Source organism: Oncorhynchus masou, chromosome 32 (genome assembly GCF_036934945.1).
Source record: "Oncorhynchus masou masou isolate Uvic2021 chromosome 32, UVic_Omas_1.1, whole genome shotgun sequence".
Taxonomy (NCBI): Eukaryota; Metazoa; Chordata; class Actinopteri; order Salmoniformes; family Salmonidae; genus Oncorhynchus; species Oncorhynchus masou.
In genome coordinates this window covers 67,297,652-67,312,660 of record NC_088243.1, presented here as the reverse complement: position 1 = coordinate 67,312,660, position 15,009 = coordinate 67,297,652, and the positions used below count along the sequence as shown (strand labels likewise).

Genomic DNA, 15,009 nt, shown 5'->3' with positions numbered 1-15,009 from the left:
AAATAGCATTTTTGACCCCCCCCAGTTTTATCATTTGAATGTGATACAAAACGAGGCAATTGTGCTTTAGGACCATGCAGACGCATCCAAGAGGTCAGGTAGGCTGTTTGGATTGTTTATCTGACTGAATTAAAAAATACGTATAATCAAAATAATTATGTCCCCCCCACTTCTAAAACCAAAGTTGTGCCCCTCGTGGGGGCATACAGTACTTCACTATTTTGCAACTCGGGATAAATTGCCTATGGGTGTCACGGTAACAAGTGCTCTACTTTACCACTAGCCTATCAGAGAGGAGGTTAACATTTTAATACAAGTTTTTGCTGAGTCCTGACTTATGGAGGACGACACAGTTGTTCACTTGGCCAAAGAATATTAGTCTATTTGTTATCTGGGTTTACAGACTCCTCTGGATGGTAAAAGTGGAGAGCAAACAAATTGCAGCAATTATGAAGGCAAGCCGTGCAGAAAACCTTTTGACATTAATGCAATTTCCTATTTTAAAAATGGAAAAGATGGGACGGCCATAAATTAACAATAAGATGGAGAAGATGTAGACTGGGCTACAGTGGGAAATAACATATTTTATTCATGGAACAGTTTGGCCTAACATTTAATTGAACTGGTGCAAAACATACTGAGCATCCGAGATGCTAGATATAGGCTACCTAAGTATGATTCAAAAACAGTGACATAGGCTACCCCTAAACTGTGTGTCATAAAAAAAAAACATAGTTTGGGACTCCAAATAAAATAGACTTTATTACCAGCTAGGACAAAAACAAAGGGAATCTATAAAAATGTGCATGATGATTTCATTTTCACTTATCTACACTTACACAACCACCCTATAGGATATACTGTACATAGGCTACACAGTACATGTTCTTAGACTTCTGGTAATAGTGCTTGCATTAATGGTACTAAAGCGCCCTCAAGTGGATAAGACTCTTGCCAGAAAACCATAGGCTACCTTCATCTCATAATGTCCATATCAGTCCAGGTGGAATACATACATTTGCTCATTATACTTTTTGGGATTATATGCTTAATTTTAACGTTACATCATTTATTATGGCCCAATTGCCCACTAAATCCATTATACCTATGAACTCAATAGGTGGCGGTATTGCATGTGTAAATGTGTAGGTCTAGTCTCCTGAATTGAACCCAGAGAAGAAGAAAAATGGAGACGGCGAAGAGGAAATTGAGCTAAAACGAATATATTTTAGGCTACAATGTCGTTTGTCCTACACTTCAAATGACGGGTGTTACATTGTTTCTCATGTTCCTCCTAAACTTAGGCATACTTACTTTTCCCGATGTAGCTCGTTGTAGTGGCGTTTGGCAAACTATCAGGAAGTCCAACTGCTCTGCAGACACTGATGTTGATTTTGAGTCGTTTAGGAAACAATTTCATCGGAATTATAAACTCCACAGCGATTGTTATCATCGGCGCAGATCGTATTTTAAGGTAGGCCTGTCGGTGTTATGGCTTTTTCGTATTTATATTAGTTGAATTAAACTGCATTTGCAGCTGTGTGCGGGCACTATGTCAGAAGAGAGACTAACGTGATTTACGTAGGAAGAGGGAAGGATATACTGTAGGTTTATCAAAGTTTTGAAATATGTTCGTCAATTTAACAAATACATTAAGTGGGGGGTAAGACTTGTTATACCTTCTGGATATGCCATGGGGGTTAGCCTACTGTGACATGTACAGTGACATTGTGGTCTGTTGCAGAATTCCATCAAAAGGCATGCATACCTGAACTCATTGTCAACAGACAAAGACTCCGCAAAATATGGCATCAACCAGTTCTCGGATTTATCAATAAATGAATTCAGAGGTAATAATATGCAAAACAAAAACGATTGTATTTGTTTCCCAGTGAACAAAACTGATTGACTGGGTTGGTATTGATTATACATTTTATATTTAAACCAAAATAAACGTGGAGGCTAACCAAACACCACATTAACTGGAAGAAGATCGTTATAGCCTACTTGAACACTGAAATGTAATTGGACTTTCTCTACAGACCTGTATTTGACTGCCACAGCTGAAACAGTCCCTCCCTACTCAGGACTGAAGACAGAGGGACTGCCTGCCAAGTTTGACTGGAGGGACCAGTCTGCAGTCGGATCAGTACAGAATCAACAAGCAGTAAGAGCTTCCTTTTCCTTAAGATATCAACATACTTGTCTTTTCAAGGTGACACACTTCCTTATTGAAGTTGACTTTGAACTCTGTCCAGAGGTTTTCTCCCCATAGAAGTAAAAAACACTCACTTTGTATTAACTTCTATGAAGAAAAAACCTCTTGACAATCATGTATGTAGGTGTTATGCTGTGTCACCGTAACCTAGTCCCCAGGCTATTGCGAATGTCTGGTACGAGAGACTTATCACAGTGACTTTGCATTTTTGTTCAACATTTCCACTACAGTCAGTAGATGGCAGTGGATAACCATTTTATAGTCTCACTATCCATCTTTTGACACATGGACATTGTTTTCATAATAAGAAATCTTTATACTGCATAAATTCCACACATCCCACATCAAATCACATATTGCTGACATTATCTCTATTTGTTATAAAGTGTAGATGTTCATGTTAATGTCTCGCTGTAATGTTAAATGCCGATGCTTGAATGTCAAGTGTCTCTCATTGCAGTGTGGAGGTTGCTGGGCGTTCAGTGTTGTGGGCGCCATAGAGTCGGTCTATGCCAAATCAGGCCAGCCATTGAAACAGCTCAGTGTGCAACAAGTCATTGACTGTTCCTACAAGAACCAGGGCTGCAATGGAGGCTCCATTACCAGGGCCTTGAGCTGGCTGAAACAGGTCCAGATATGTTTTGAGGCCTTTTAAGCATCTCGTGTAATATCAAATGTTTGTCATTGATTATTTAGAAGTGATGGTGATTTCCACTGTTAGACTACTACTTTATACCTTTTAATCAACAAAACAATGATTTTTACATGTAGAATACACATGCATTGAATTTGCTTCTCCCTGACCTTTTTTTTCAGACTCGGGTTAAGTTGGTGAAACAGTCAGAATACCCATATAAGGCCGAGACTGGAATTTGCCATTTATTTTCTCAGTCACATGATGGTGTTTTGGTGAAGGACTTTGCTGCCCATGATTTCAGGTATAAGAGTGTCAACACCTTTTTTATGTTGAGTTCTAATGGGTAATATTTAACACATTTATTTTAATTTTTTATGAAGTCATATATGACTGTGACTTGGCATATAGCACAGGCGTATAGTTGCAAGACCGTCTGCACAAGTTAAGCACAAATACTCCAATGTTCTTTCGGGAAATGTTTCAGGATACAGCAGGGACACTTTTACAGTATTTTCCCAAGTTCAGGCAGGCAGTTAGCCTAGCGGTTAAGAGCGTTGAGCCAGTAACCGAAAGGTCGCTGGTTCTAATCCCCGAGCTGACTAGGTGAAAAATCTGTCTGTGCTCTTGAGCAAGGCACTTAACCCTAATTGCTCCTGTAACTCGCTCTGGAAGAGTGTCCCCATAAATAACTAAAATGTAAAAAATGTAGTGAGTGCAATGTTTTCATTAAGTACTGCACCAAATGTTCAAAGGTGGTTGTGATTCAGATGCAGTATCACTGTTTACCAGACTAATATGCTGTAGACAGAGACGGGTCATTAACACCGAGGTTCCCGCTGCCGTGTACCCGACGCTCATATCCTGTTGTTTATTTAGACATGTACTAAGTTATTCCTGTGGCTACGGTGCATTGTGGGTAAAAATCACTGCTGACTCAAAACAATGTGATGGTTATGGTCACTGAATAGGGACGTTCTTATTTAAACAAGTATTTCACTGTGCTGTTTGTTCTATGCATCTTTAAACTTGGTGAACCTCTTTATCCTGGGTTCGGACTAGCTTTTTTTGTTACTCCTCTTTAGTTTTTACAGCTATCTTAATAATGGTTTTCTATCTTAGCGTTGCTCCTTTCTCCCTCATACTTTCCCGACCAGGAAGAACTCTGAGCCCTGGTTAAAGGTGTTTGTAGTAGTCTGGTTATGTGGTCAGAAAAAGGGTCCAAGCTCAGTGTTTTGATCCCTGATTTACATCATATATTATTATATATTGTTGTATCAACCTTCTACTGTATGGGCATAGTAATGACGCATTAACGAGGCTAAGTGGTTTAATGTTTCAACATTCACAGGTTTTGTCTCATTTTGGCTGGGATTCAACCCGATTGCACTTAGTCCACAATGCACATTTCAAAGGCAATATTGCTCTGTTTGCAGAGACCACATTTACAGTAAACACTGCACGTCTGCTCAATAGGAAATTACCTTTACATGGTGCATTGTCCAAATCCACCATCGGATTGAATCCCGACTGGTCTCTTTTTAACCCAGATGTCTACCGCAAATCAACAAATGGTTTTGAAATTACATTTGGACAATTAATTAAATTTATCATCAACCAAAAGTGGATGCTGATCTGATATCTTTGCCCGGTGGGGTGCCTGTGATGTCTTCTCTAGTGGGCTTGAGGAGGCTATGATGGGCAGGTTGGTGGAGTGGGGACCCTTGGCTGTGACTGTGGATGCCATCAGTTGGCAGGACTATCTGGGTGGCATCATGCAGCACCACTGCTCCTGCCACCATGCCAACCATGCTGTGCTGGTCACTGGTTACGACACCACAGGTATTCCATTCACTCACTAAATATGCATTCATCTGGGCGCCCACACCCACACAAATAAATAAACAAAGAAAAATACACACAAGATGCACACAAACAAGACACACAATCAGAAAGTTTGTAGTTGATGTGAATTCTGTCCATTATTTTTACATTTTATTACTACAATTTGACATGATGCCAATTTCATATGCATGGAATACTCTGTCTACAGTAGTGTTCATAGTGTGTGACTGAACATTCTAAACATTGTCCCTCTGTTTCAGGTGACGTGCCATACTGGATAGTACAAAACTCATGGGGAACGTCATGGGGTAACGAAGGTTATGTTTACATTAAAATGGGAGGCAATGTTTGTGGTGAGTTTGAACTTGTTTACACTTAGTGTCTACACTGCCTGATGCAACATTGTCCCGGAATTTGTTTAGTGATACCTGTTGCCTAAGCATAATGTTAATTCAATGTTTTATATTCTGAGCAAGGTCCAATGCAGCTGTTTTTTATTTCAGAATCAAATATTTTCTGTTGAACGATTAACTACCTTACTGTGATTGTTTTCAATTAAAATTGTCAAAAATAATTTAAAAAATAGCTGCTTAGCGATGAGCAATTTCTCAGGGACACACTCGTTTCACACCACTTCAATTTAAAAATGATTTTTGTAGCAGGTTAGGGGAGCATTTAAGCTAACCCTTTTCCTAACCTTAACTTCAGTCTCCTAACCGGCTACGTTAATTCTCCTAAACTGCTACGAAAAATTATCTTTGGTATTGAAGTGGCATGAAAAAACTTTCACCAATTTCTGAAATTATTTTGTCTTTTTTTTTTATTTATTTTTTTTACCTTTATTTAACTAGGCAAGTCAGTTAATAACAAATTGGCCTGTGGTCTTAGTGGGGCGGAGCGGTTTGGAACTCTGTTTCTTATTGTTGTAACTCATTTAATGCCCAGTTATGTCACCAGGCAGGGCAAACTCCATCCCACCAAAACAGGCTGAAATATCAGTCTGTCTTTTCAAACAGCTCTTACACTAAAAGGGCATTATCATAATTTCACAATTTCCCACTATTATTCCAATCTCATAGTGTGAATTGTTATACAGATATGTATGTACACTACCGTTCAAAAGTTTGGGGTCATTTAGAAATGTCCTTGTTTTTGAAAGTAAAGCACATTTTTGTCCCGTTTAAAATAACATCAAATTAATCCGAAATAAGGTGTAGACATTGTTAATGTTGTAAATGACTATTGTTGCTGGAAACGGCAGATTTATTTTTTTATGGAATGTCTACATAGGTATACAGAGGCCCATTATCAGCAACCATCACTCCTGTGTTCCAATGGCATATTGTGTTAGTTAATCCAAGTTTATTATTTTAGGCTAATCGATCATTAGAAACCCCTTTTGCAATTATGTTAGCACAGCTAACAAACTGTTATGCTGATTAATGAAGAAATAAAACTGGCCTTTAGACTAGTTGAGCATTTTTGAGCATCAGCATTTGCGAGTTTGATTACAGGCTCAAAATGGCCAGAATCAAAGAACTTTCTTCTGAAATTTGTCAGGCTATTCTTGTTCTGAGAAATGAAGGCGATTCCATGTGAGAAATTTCCAAGAAACTGAAGATCTCTTACAACGCTGTGTACTACTCCTTTCACAGAACAGCGCAAACTGGCTCTAACCAGAATAGAAAAGAGTGGGAGGCCACGGTGGACAACTGAGCAAGAGGACAAGTACATTAGAGTGTCTAATTTGAGAAACAGATGCCTCACAAGTCCTCAACTGGCAGCTTCATTAGTAGTAATAGTACCCACAAAACACCAGTCTCGACGTCAACAGTGAAGAGGCGACTCTGGGATGCTGGCCTTCTAGGCAGAGTTGCAAAGGAAAAAGCCACATCTCAGACTGACCAATAAAAAGAAAAGATTAAAATGGGCAAAAGAACACAGACACTGGACAGAGGAACATCCCGGAGTCGCCTTTTCACTGCTGATGTTGAGACTGGTGTTTTGTGGGTACTATTTAATGAAGCTGAGTTTAATGCATTTGAGCCAATCAGTTGTATTGTGACGACAAGGTAGTGGTGGTATAGAGAAGATCAAGTCCATATTATGGCAAGAACAGCTCAAATAAGCAAAGAGAAATGACAGTCCATCATTGCTTTAGGACATGAAGGTCAATCAATCTGGACAATTTCAAGAACTTTTAAAGTTTTCAAGTGCAGTCGCAAAAACCATCAAGGGCAAATGAAACTGTCTCTCATGAGGACTGCCACAGGAATGGAAGACCCAGAGTTTATTAGAGTTACCAGCCTCAAATTGCAGCCCAAATAAATGCTTCAAAGACTTTGATGTAACAGACACATCTCAACATCAACTGTTCAGAGGAGACTGCCTGACTCAGGCCTTCATGGTCGAATTGCTGCAAAGAAACCACTACTAAAGGACACCAATAATAAGAAGAGACTTGCTTCGGCCAAGAAATATGAGCAATGGACATTAGACTGGTGGAAATCTGTCCTTTCGTCTGATTCCAAATGTGAGATTTTTGGTTCCAACCGTTGTCTTTGTGAGACTCCGAGTAGGTGAACAGATGATCTCCGCATGTGTGGTTCCCACCGTGAAGCATGGAGGGGAGTTGTGGGGATGCTTTGCTGGTGACACTGTCTGTGATTTATTTAGAATTCAAGGCCCACTTAACCAGCATGGCTACCACAGAATTTTGCAGCGATACGCCATCCTATCTTGTTTGCGCTCGTGGGACGATCATTTGTTTTTCAACAGGACAATGACCCAACACACCTCAAGTATATATATATATATATATATATATATATATATATATATATATATATATATATATATATATATATATATATATATAATAACCAAAAAAGTTTGGACACACCTAGTCATTCAAGGGTTTTTATTTATTTGACATTGTAGAATAATAGTGAAGACATCAAAACTATGAAATAACACATATGGAATCATGTAGTACCCAAAAAGAGTTTTAAACAAATCAAAATATATTTTAGATTATTCAAAGCAGCCACCCTTTGCCTTGATGACAGGTCACAAGGTGATGTTTTAACACGTTACCTCATGCATGACCGGCAGGTATTGAGCCACATTCTCCTTCACACTGTAGACATTGATTAAGATGAGCCCATCACAGTCTTTCTTTATTGGAGGAGTTCGTTTTCATAAGCAGTGAGTGACTATCAATGAGTTTGTGCATATTTGCTGTGGAAATTCCTTGTCAATCATTTTACAGTTATAGCTCTATGTCAAATCTCCCCATTCCTGTCCTTTCTGTAGGTATTGCAGACTCTGTGACTGCTGTCTTCCTGTGACTGTGTAAGCCATTGTGACGTTGATGTTTTTTCTAAAGGGATTCATTAGTGTGTTCAGTACTGCCAAATTCTCGATCAACTCTTGAAGGAATTATTTTCAAGACAATTCCCATGGAGGTCAAAGTCATTTTCAGTACTGTATTTTTATTGAGACAGATACAATTTACATTCTTCTGATACAATAAAATATATTTCTTTGCAGTCCTATGATCATTTATATGGTGAATAAAGTATACAGTTAATTTCTCTGACATCACATAAAAACGTAAAATCGAAGTACTGTACAAAAACATATTACTCCAAAAAAGATGAACAATAGGCTTCTTTAGGGTACACATTCAGAATAACCCAAAGTGCATGGGTCGGTGCATGATTATCATTCATTAGGCCATGTACATAGATCAAATTCTTTCTTTCTTTAAATACAGCACAATATTATATAAACAATATACTTTATAAACACTAAATAATTATATTAACAGTATATACATGCAGTCAGCTTATGTGGTTAAGATTATATACTATGTTACTTGTCCCATTATAAATAAAATGTATTTTATATATATTATATAATGCTCACTGGGTCACGTGTGTCTTTATAGTTTAAAGAGGTTCCCTTTCATCGTCACCTTTCCTCAATCTGAACTGACCACTTTCGACAGTTAATAACAGGTTCTAGTCTGAATCCTCACTACTGCAGTAGGAGCTGTCACAGTACTCTGCAGTGAACAGGAATGTGTGCTCATTGGGGTCCAGCTTGGGCACCCAGTGCCGAGGTACCAAAAATGTGGCCAGGTTGAAGAGATCCACAAAGACTTTGTAGCGATCACTGTTCGAGAGAAGAACGAACACCTACTTAGCTCCTTGAAGGGATATAAGAGCATGTGCTTGACAGTAACTCTGGATTGCTTTGGATCTGGTTTATTTCAATAGCTAATCATATATGACATACCTGACAGTAGAGCGCAGGTAGTGGTAGCCAGAGGAGCCTCCAGTGCCTGCTTTGCTACCAATCATTCTGTGCACCATGCACACATGGTTGTCTGAGACACAGGAGGAATATTACACTTGTTATTTCAACTGTTCCAGATCAATGATACTCCAGACAGTTGAAAGCATGTTATCTAGTGTGAAATACAAATGGTGTAAGGGACACCTGTAACTGTTTTTTACATACAATATGTCTTTGGATGTAACTTACATCTCCATTTTGTCATGAGGGTATCAATGTCCATCAGGTTGGACAGGAGTTGGAAGGGAACCTGGAACCTGGGCTCCTCCCTAAAAATAACAGAACAATCCACAATGTAATAATGACATCTCAAATGGTGACCAAACATAAGCCTGCCTAAACTATAAGGAACCCTCCTTACCTGTAGAAGTAAATCATCAGAGCTCCTTGGAGAGCCTTGTAGGAGATCCGTCTCTCACCTGGCCAAACAACAGAATGGTTTCTTAGACCTGGGATCTGTAGTTTTAAACTAATTATGGGTAGTGAATTGTTGAGGCAGTTGGTGTTAGATGCTTAGCCTGGATGCAGGTACTCACCTTTGCTCAAAAGATGCTCATGTCTTTTGATGTCAAACAGAGAAGTGAAGAGCTCTTTTTGCTTCGTCAGCTCTTCCATCATCTCCTCCTTCTCCTCAGAGTCTGGCATTTTCTGCCAAAAGGACAAATAAGATCATAGCTTTTGGTCATATTATTTTATATTTATGTAACCTTATAAGTAATGTTGTGGCAAGTTTTTGGTACTGGATTATTTTAAAACAGCCCATACCGCGATTTTCTTTTTCTCAAGACACAATCCTTCAAAGATGTTGGCTTCTAGTTTTTTCCAAAAGTTGAACCCATCGCCTTCAAGACCTGGGGTCCTTTCCAGCCATTTCTGAATAGAACAACAAACAGTATTTCTCAATACTGCTATGATATCAAGTATTCAAACAGTATCTTTTCATATGTTTCAGTAATTTTGCTTTAGTGCTTCTCACACACCTCTACCAATTTCAGCAGACAAGGCTCCTTCTCAGAACTGAGCAGCATCTCACTCTCATGTCCTTTGAAGTTGTCCCTGTAGTGACGCCTGTTGTAGGGGACCCTCAGGTTGTCAAGGACCCCAATCTTGTTCTCCAACAGACGGAATTGGAGACTTTGGAACCCGGAGGCAGGGGACAGATACTCTCTACAACACACACGATTAAAGAGTGTTACAATTGTAAAGAGAATATCATTTTACGAGGTTAAAGGTTTACGAAGATTTATATGAGCTAAAGGTTCTCCATGGGTTAACTATGGGGCTTACCTGAAGTCATAGAAGTCCAAGGCGGTCATTGTCTCGAGCACGGAGAATTGGTCGACCAGCAGCCTGAAGATCATAACGATCCTATGTATGCGGGTGTTGACCTTCAGCATGTTGCGTTCATCACGAACCTGGTGAAGCATGACCATTTTAAAGATGAGCTCTATAATTTTTTGGCTTCTAGGGGTGCTGCAATTGCACCGTACAGAAAGAAGCACACCGCTTAACACCCATGAAAAAAGTTTTAGGTCATTGACCTTATTTATATTTTGTGGTTTAATGAGGTAAAGCATTGACTCGTATTGTATTTTCATAATTTATGAACTATATGTTCAATTCAAGCCACAATTTGATGTACACAATAGCAACTTTAATTTCTAGAATGTACCTTTTAATTTAGAAAGAAAAACAAACACACTGCTCGGATTGAAATGTTTGTCATGGTACTCTTTCTTTCTGAGGTACTTACATGTCCACTAATGAAAATCTCTCGCACTGAATCCAGTTCCCAAAGAATCTGCTTGAACCAGAGTTCATATGCTGAAATAAAATAAGAAAAATTAAATGAATCATAATGTCCCACCTTTGCAATTAAATTAAATTGATCATTTGTTGATGGAAAGTCTTCCAGGATTAGGTGCAACCACAATGAAATGGTTAGATTAATGTATTGAATTGACTGGATTTCAAATGGAACCAAAGGGCATGCATGCACACTGATTACAATTCCTCTATTGATTCTCAAATCTTGATGATATTTGACCACAAACATACTTCACCTTGATGGGTGACAATGAAAAGATGTTCATCGTGGATCATGTTCCCTTTCAGTTCACTCTGAAGAACTTGAGCCGTCACAACCTTGTCGAGCTATAATGGAACAAAACTAATAACATTTAGTACTACAGCTAACACAAATTAAAATTGTACTTCCATTCCACCCCTTATGTTAATTAACCTATAAGGGATGGATCAAATATTCCATCTGCAGAAGACAATGATACTATGTTAAAAACCTTGTAGAAGATTAAGTTAGATGAAGATAGAGAACGCTTTACCTGAAGGTAGTCACCATAGATGATGCCACCTTTGCTTGCCTTGTTAATTCCTTTTTGAGAGTCATCTGCCTCCTCCTCATTCAGAAGCAGCTTGCTCTTGAATAACCTGCGGAATGAAAATACACATGTATTGGCATTGATTAGCTGTCATACAAATCATAATAATGATAAAGATAATTTATTTAGCATTCAGCTCAATTATATGATGTCTTTGAAATGTCACAAACATTTGACTAAAACAGATTTTGAAATGCAATGATTGCATACAGGTGCTTCTTCTCAAAGTATGGACATCCACCACTCATTGTTTTCCAAATGATTCAAAATTAAAGTAAAGATTTGATCCTCTTCTGTTGGTTTAATAAAACTATCTCTGAAAACCCAGGTATTTAAGGGCTCTACACCACGTCATGTTATTGGCATATTTCAACATCCGGCCCACCTCCTTTTGCGACATCCAAAGTGTGTGTGTGTTGGGGGGGTGCATAATATATTTTATAATAGCCCCAACCTTCAGCTACCTGCAACTCCTCCCATCTATCACTGAAGAACATCCAGTTTAGACTTCTATTTCCCATTTATTTTTCAACTGTGCTGTGTCACAAGAGTTCTGAACCTATCTACATTTTTACAGACACATTATATTTTACATCTGTTATCTTGTTATTTTTAGTCCCAACCGTTCTTGTTTACCTTCTCTTGGGTAAACTCACTGGATGTAAAAAGGTCAAAACATCTTAGCAATCTATGTTTGCAATCAACCAAAACATACTTCTATCATCAGATGTGTAATGTGCAGTTCATAATATGAGCTGTTATTCAACCATCACACTGTTTTATCTTAGCATCATGTTACTTGAAAATGTGTATCTTCCTTAGCTTATTCATTTAAGTTAAAAAAAAAACATGTAGGTCATCAGAGGCCTTGTTATTATCCCAAAGTGTATCTTATAGAATTATCTATTGGTCTAATTTCAGTAGCCATATCATATCAATTTGAAATCTTTTTCACTTGTGAAATCTCTTTCCGCAGTATTTCTCAATAGTTTTTTTGTATATTGTACATTGTATTTATTGCATTTATTCATGTTTTTATGCATGTACAGTCAATATTGTCTCCTGCAAACTACATCTTATTTATTACAGCTCAAGTACAGTGCCTTGCGAAAGTATTCGGCCCCCTTGAACTTTGCGACCTATTGCCACATTTCAGGCTTCAAACATAAAGATATAAAACTGTATTTTTTTGTGAAGAATCAACAACAAGTGGGACACAATCATGAAGTGGAACGACATTTATTGGATATTTCAAACTTTTTTAACAAATCAAAAACTGAAAAATTGGGCGTGCAAAATTATTCAGCCCCTTTACTTTCAGTGCAGCAAACTCTCTCCAGAAGTTCAGTGAGGATCTCTGAATGATCCAATGTTGACCTAAATGACTAATGATGATAAATACAATTCACCTGTGTGTAATCAAGTCTCCGTATAAATGCACCTGCACTGTGATAGTCTCAGAGGTCCGTTAAAAGCGCAGAGAGCATCATGAAGAACAAGGAACACACCAGGCAGGTCCGAGATACTGTTGTGAAGAAGTTTAAAGCCGGATTTGGATACAAAAAGATGTCCCAAGCTTTAAACATCCCAAGGAGCACTGTGCAAGCGATAATATTGAAATGGAAGGAGTATCAGACCACTGCAAATCTACCAAGACCTGGCCGTCCCTCTAAACTTTCAGCTCATACAAAGAGAAGACTGATCAGAGACGCAGCCAAGAGGCCCATGATCACTCTGGATGAACTGCAGAGATCTACAGCTGAGGTGGGAGACTCTGTCCATAGGACAACAATCAGTCGTATATTGCACAAATCTGGCCTTTATGGAAGAGTGGCAAGAAGAAAGCCATTTCTTAAAGATATCCATAAAAAGTGTTGTTTAAAGTTTGCCACAAGCCACCTGGGAGACACACCAAACATGTGGAAGAAGGTGCTCTGCTCAGATGAAACCAAAATTGAACTTTTTGGCAACAATGCAAAACGTTATGTTTGGCATAAAAGCAACACAGCTCATCACCATGAACACACCATCCCCACTGTCAAACATGGTGGTGGCAGTATCATGGTTTGGGCCTGCTTTTCTTCAGCAGGGACAGGGAAGATGGTTAAAATTGATGGGAAGATGGATGGAGCCAAATACAGGACCATTCTGGAAGAGAACCTGATGGAGTCTGCAAAAGACCTGAGACTGGGACGGAGATTTGTCTTCCAACAAGACAATGATCCAAAACATAAAGCAAAATCTACAATGGAATGGTTCAAAAACAAACATATCCAGGTGTTAGAATGGCCAAGTCAAAGTCCAGACCTGAATCCAATCGAGAATCTGTGGAAAGAACTGAAAACTGCTGTTCACAAATGCTCTCCATCCAACCTCACTGAGCTCGAGCTGTTTTGCAAGGAGGAATGGGAAAAAAATTTAGTCTCTCGATGTGCAAAACTGATAGAGACATACCCCAAGCGACTTACAGCTGTAATCGCAGCAAAAGGTGGCTCTACAAAGTATTAACTTAAGGGGGCTGAATAATTTTGCACGCCCAATTTTTCAGTTTTTGATTTGTTAAAAAAGTTTGAAATATCCAATAAATGTCGTTCCACTTCATGATTGTGTCCCACTTGTTGTTGATTCTTCACAAAAAAATACACTTTTATATCTTTATGTTTGAAGCCTGAAATGTGGCAAAAGGTCGCAAAGTTCAAGGGGGCCGAATACTTTCGCAAGGCACTGTATATCCAAACTGACCCCGAGATGTAGTACCCTCACTCTATTCAACTGCCAAGTGGTCAACAATAACTGGATCTGAGTTGTAGTACCCTCACTCTATTGAATTATCAAGTTGTCAACAAGTGAATTATATAATTTCTCAAATCTTCTTTCTGGTGCAAACATGAGTTGGATAAAAAAAAATGGAATTTGTAATGCCATCCAATGTTGTTATATAATGTTGTTTATCTCTTGTCCCATCCTCGATATTGACCTGATAGATCAGCTTTAATATTGCAGACAGATTGTGGCTTCCATCAATGTAATTGTCTGTATAATTTCCAATCCTCCATATATTTTATTGTAAATATATAAAATATAGATTTAAAAAAATATATATATTTTCCTTTATTATTTTGCCCTAACCCTACCACCCCTCCCCTAATTTGAGAAAACTAGGCATAGGCTTCTACTTCCAGTTTAGACATACTATAAAAAAAAGTATTTGTAATGCTGTCCAATGTTGTTCTGTAATGTTGTTTATCTCCTGTCCCATCCCCGATATTGACCTGATAAAATAAACATATTTGAGCATACAGATCTAGGATCTTAATTTGATCTATATTGTCACAGCAAAAATTATCCTGCAGCAACAGGATCTGAACCTTTAGTACATAATTTTGCTTGATCGGTGGTTAGGCTATTATCCTAGGCTACATCAAAAGTGCAATACTGTTAATATAACCATGTGTTAGTGTGGTTTTACAGTGAAATTATGTAAATGACAAAGCTCATCTGCGTTTCTCAGCAACAAAAGAGTGATCAAATTAAGATCCTGTAACTGCGGT

General features: G+C 38.4%; 2 protein-coding genes across 5 annotated transcripts; one reads left to right on the top strand and one right to left on the bottom strand.

Annotated features, from left to right (window-relative positions):
• Positions 1 to 1,142: 1,142 nt before the first annotated feature.
• ctso (cathepsin O) lies at positions 1,143 to 8,248 on the top strand. Of its 3 annotated transcripts, none has more exons than XM_064954912.1 (8): positions 1,143 to 1,474; positions 1,745 to 1,850; positions 2,088 to 2,167; positions 2,679 to 2,846; positions 3,035 to 3,156; positions 4,531 to 4,694; positions 4,958 to 5,050; positions 6,353 to 7,514. In XM_064954912.1, the coding sequence occupies exons 1-8, from the start codon at positions 1,262 to 1,264 to the stop codon at positions 6,532 to 6,534; spliced, it is 1,128 nt and encodes a 375-aa protein (XP_064810984.1). In that variant the 5' UTR covers positions 1,143 to 1,261; the 3' UTR covers positions 6,535 to 7,514. The 3 variants fall into 3 exon arrangements, with proteins under 3 accessions (XP_064810984.1, XP_064810983.1, XP_064810985.1); XM_064954911.1 differs by having other exon boundaries at positions 1,144 to 1,474; positions 2,043 to 2,167; XM_064954913.1 differs by lacking the exon at positions 6,353 to 7,514 and adding an exon at positions 8,013 to 8,248 and having other exon boundaries at positions 1,145 to 1,474; positions 2,043 to 2,167.
• tdo2a (tryptophan 2,3-dioxygenase a) lies at positions 8,172 to 11,814 on the bottom strand. Of its 2 annotated transcripts, none has more exons than XM_064954909.1 (12): positions 11,669 to 11,814; positions 11,402 to 11,507; positions 11,123 to 11,213; positions 10,813 to 10,883; positions 10,347 to 10,474; positions 10,040 to 10,226; positions 9,825 to 9,932; positions 9,596 to 9,707; positions 9,421 to 9,478; positions 9,249 to 9,328; positions 9,000 to 9,090; positions 8,172 to 8,876 (listed from the first exon to the last, which is right to left on the bottom strand). In XM_064954909.1, exons 1-12 carry the CDS (start codon positions 11,704 to 11,706, stop codon positions 8,723 to 8,725), a joined length of 1,224 nt encoding a protein of 407 aa, XP_064810981.1. In that variant the 5' UTR covers positions 11,707 to 11,814; the 3' UTR covers positions 8,172 to 8,722. The 2 variants fall into 2 exon arrangements, with proteins under 2 accessions (XP_064810981.1, XP_064810982.1); XM_064954910.1 differs by having other exon boundaries at positions 11,629 to 11,761.
• Between the last annotated feature and the right edge of the window lie 3,195 nt (positions 11,815 to 15,009).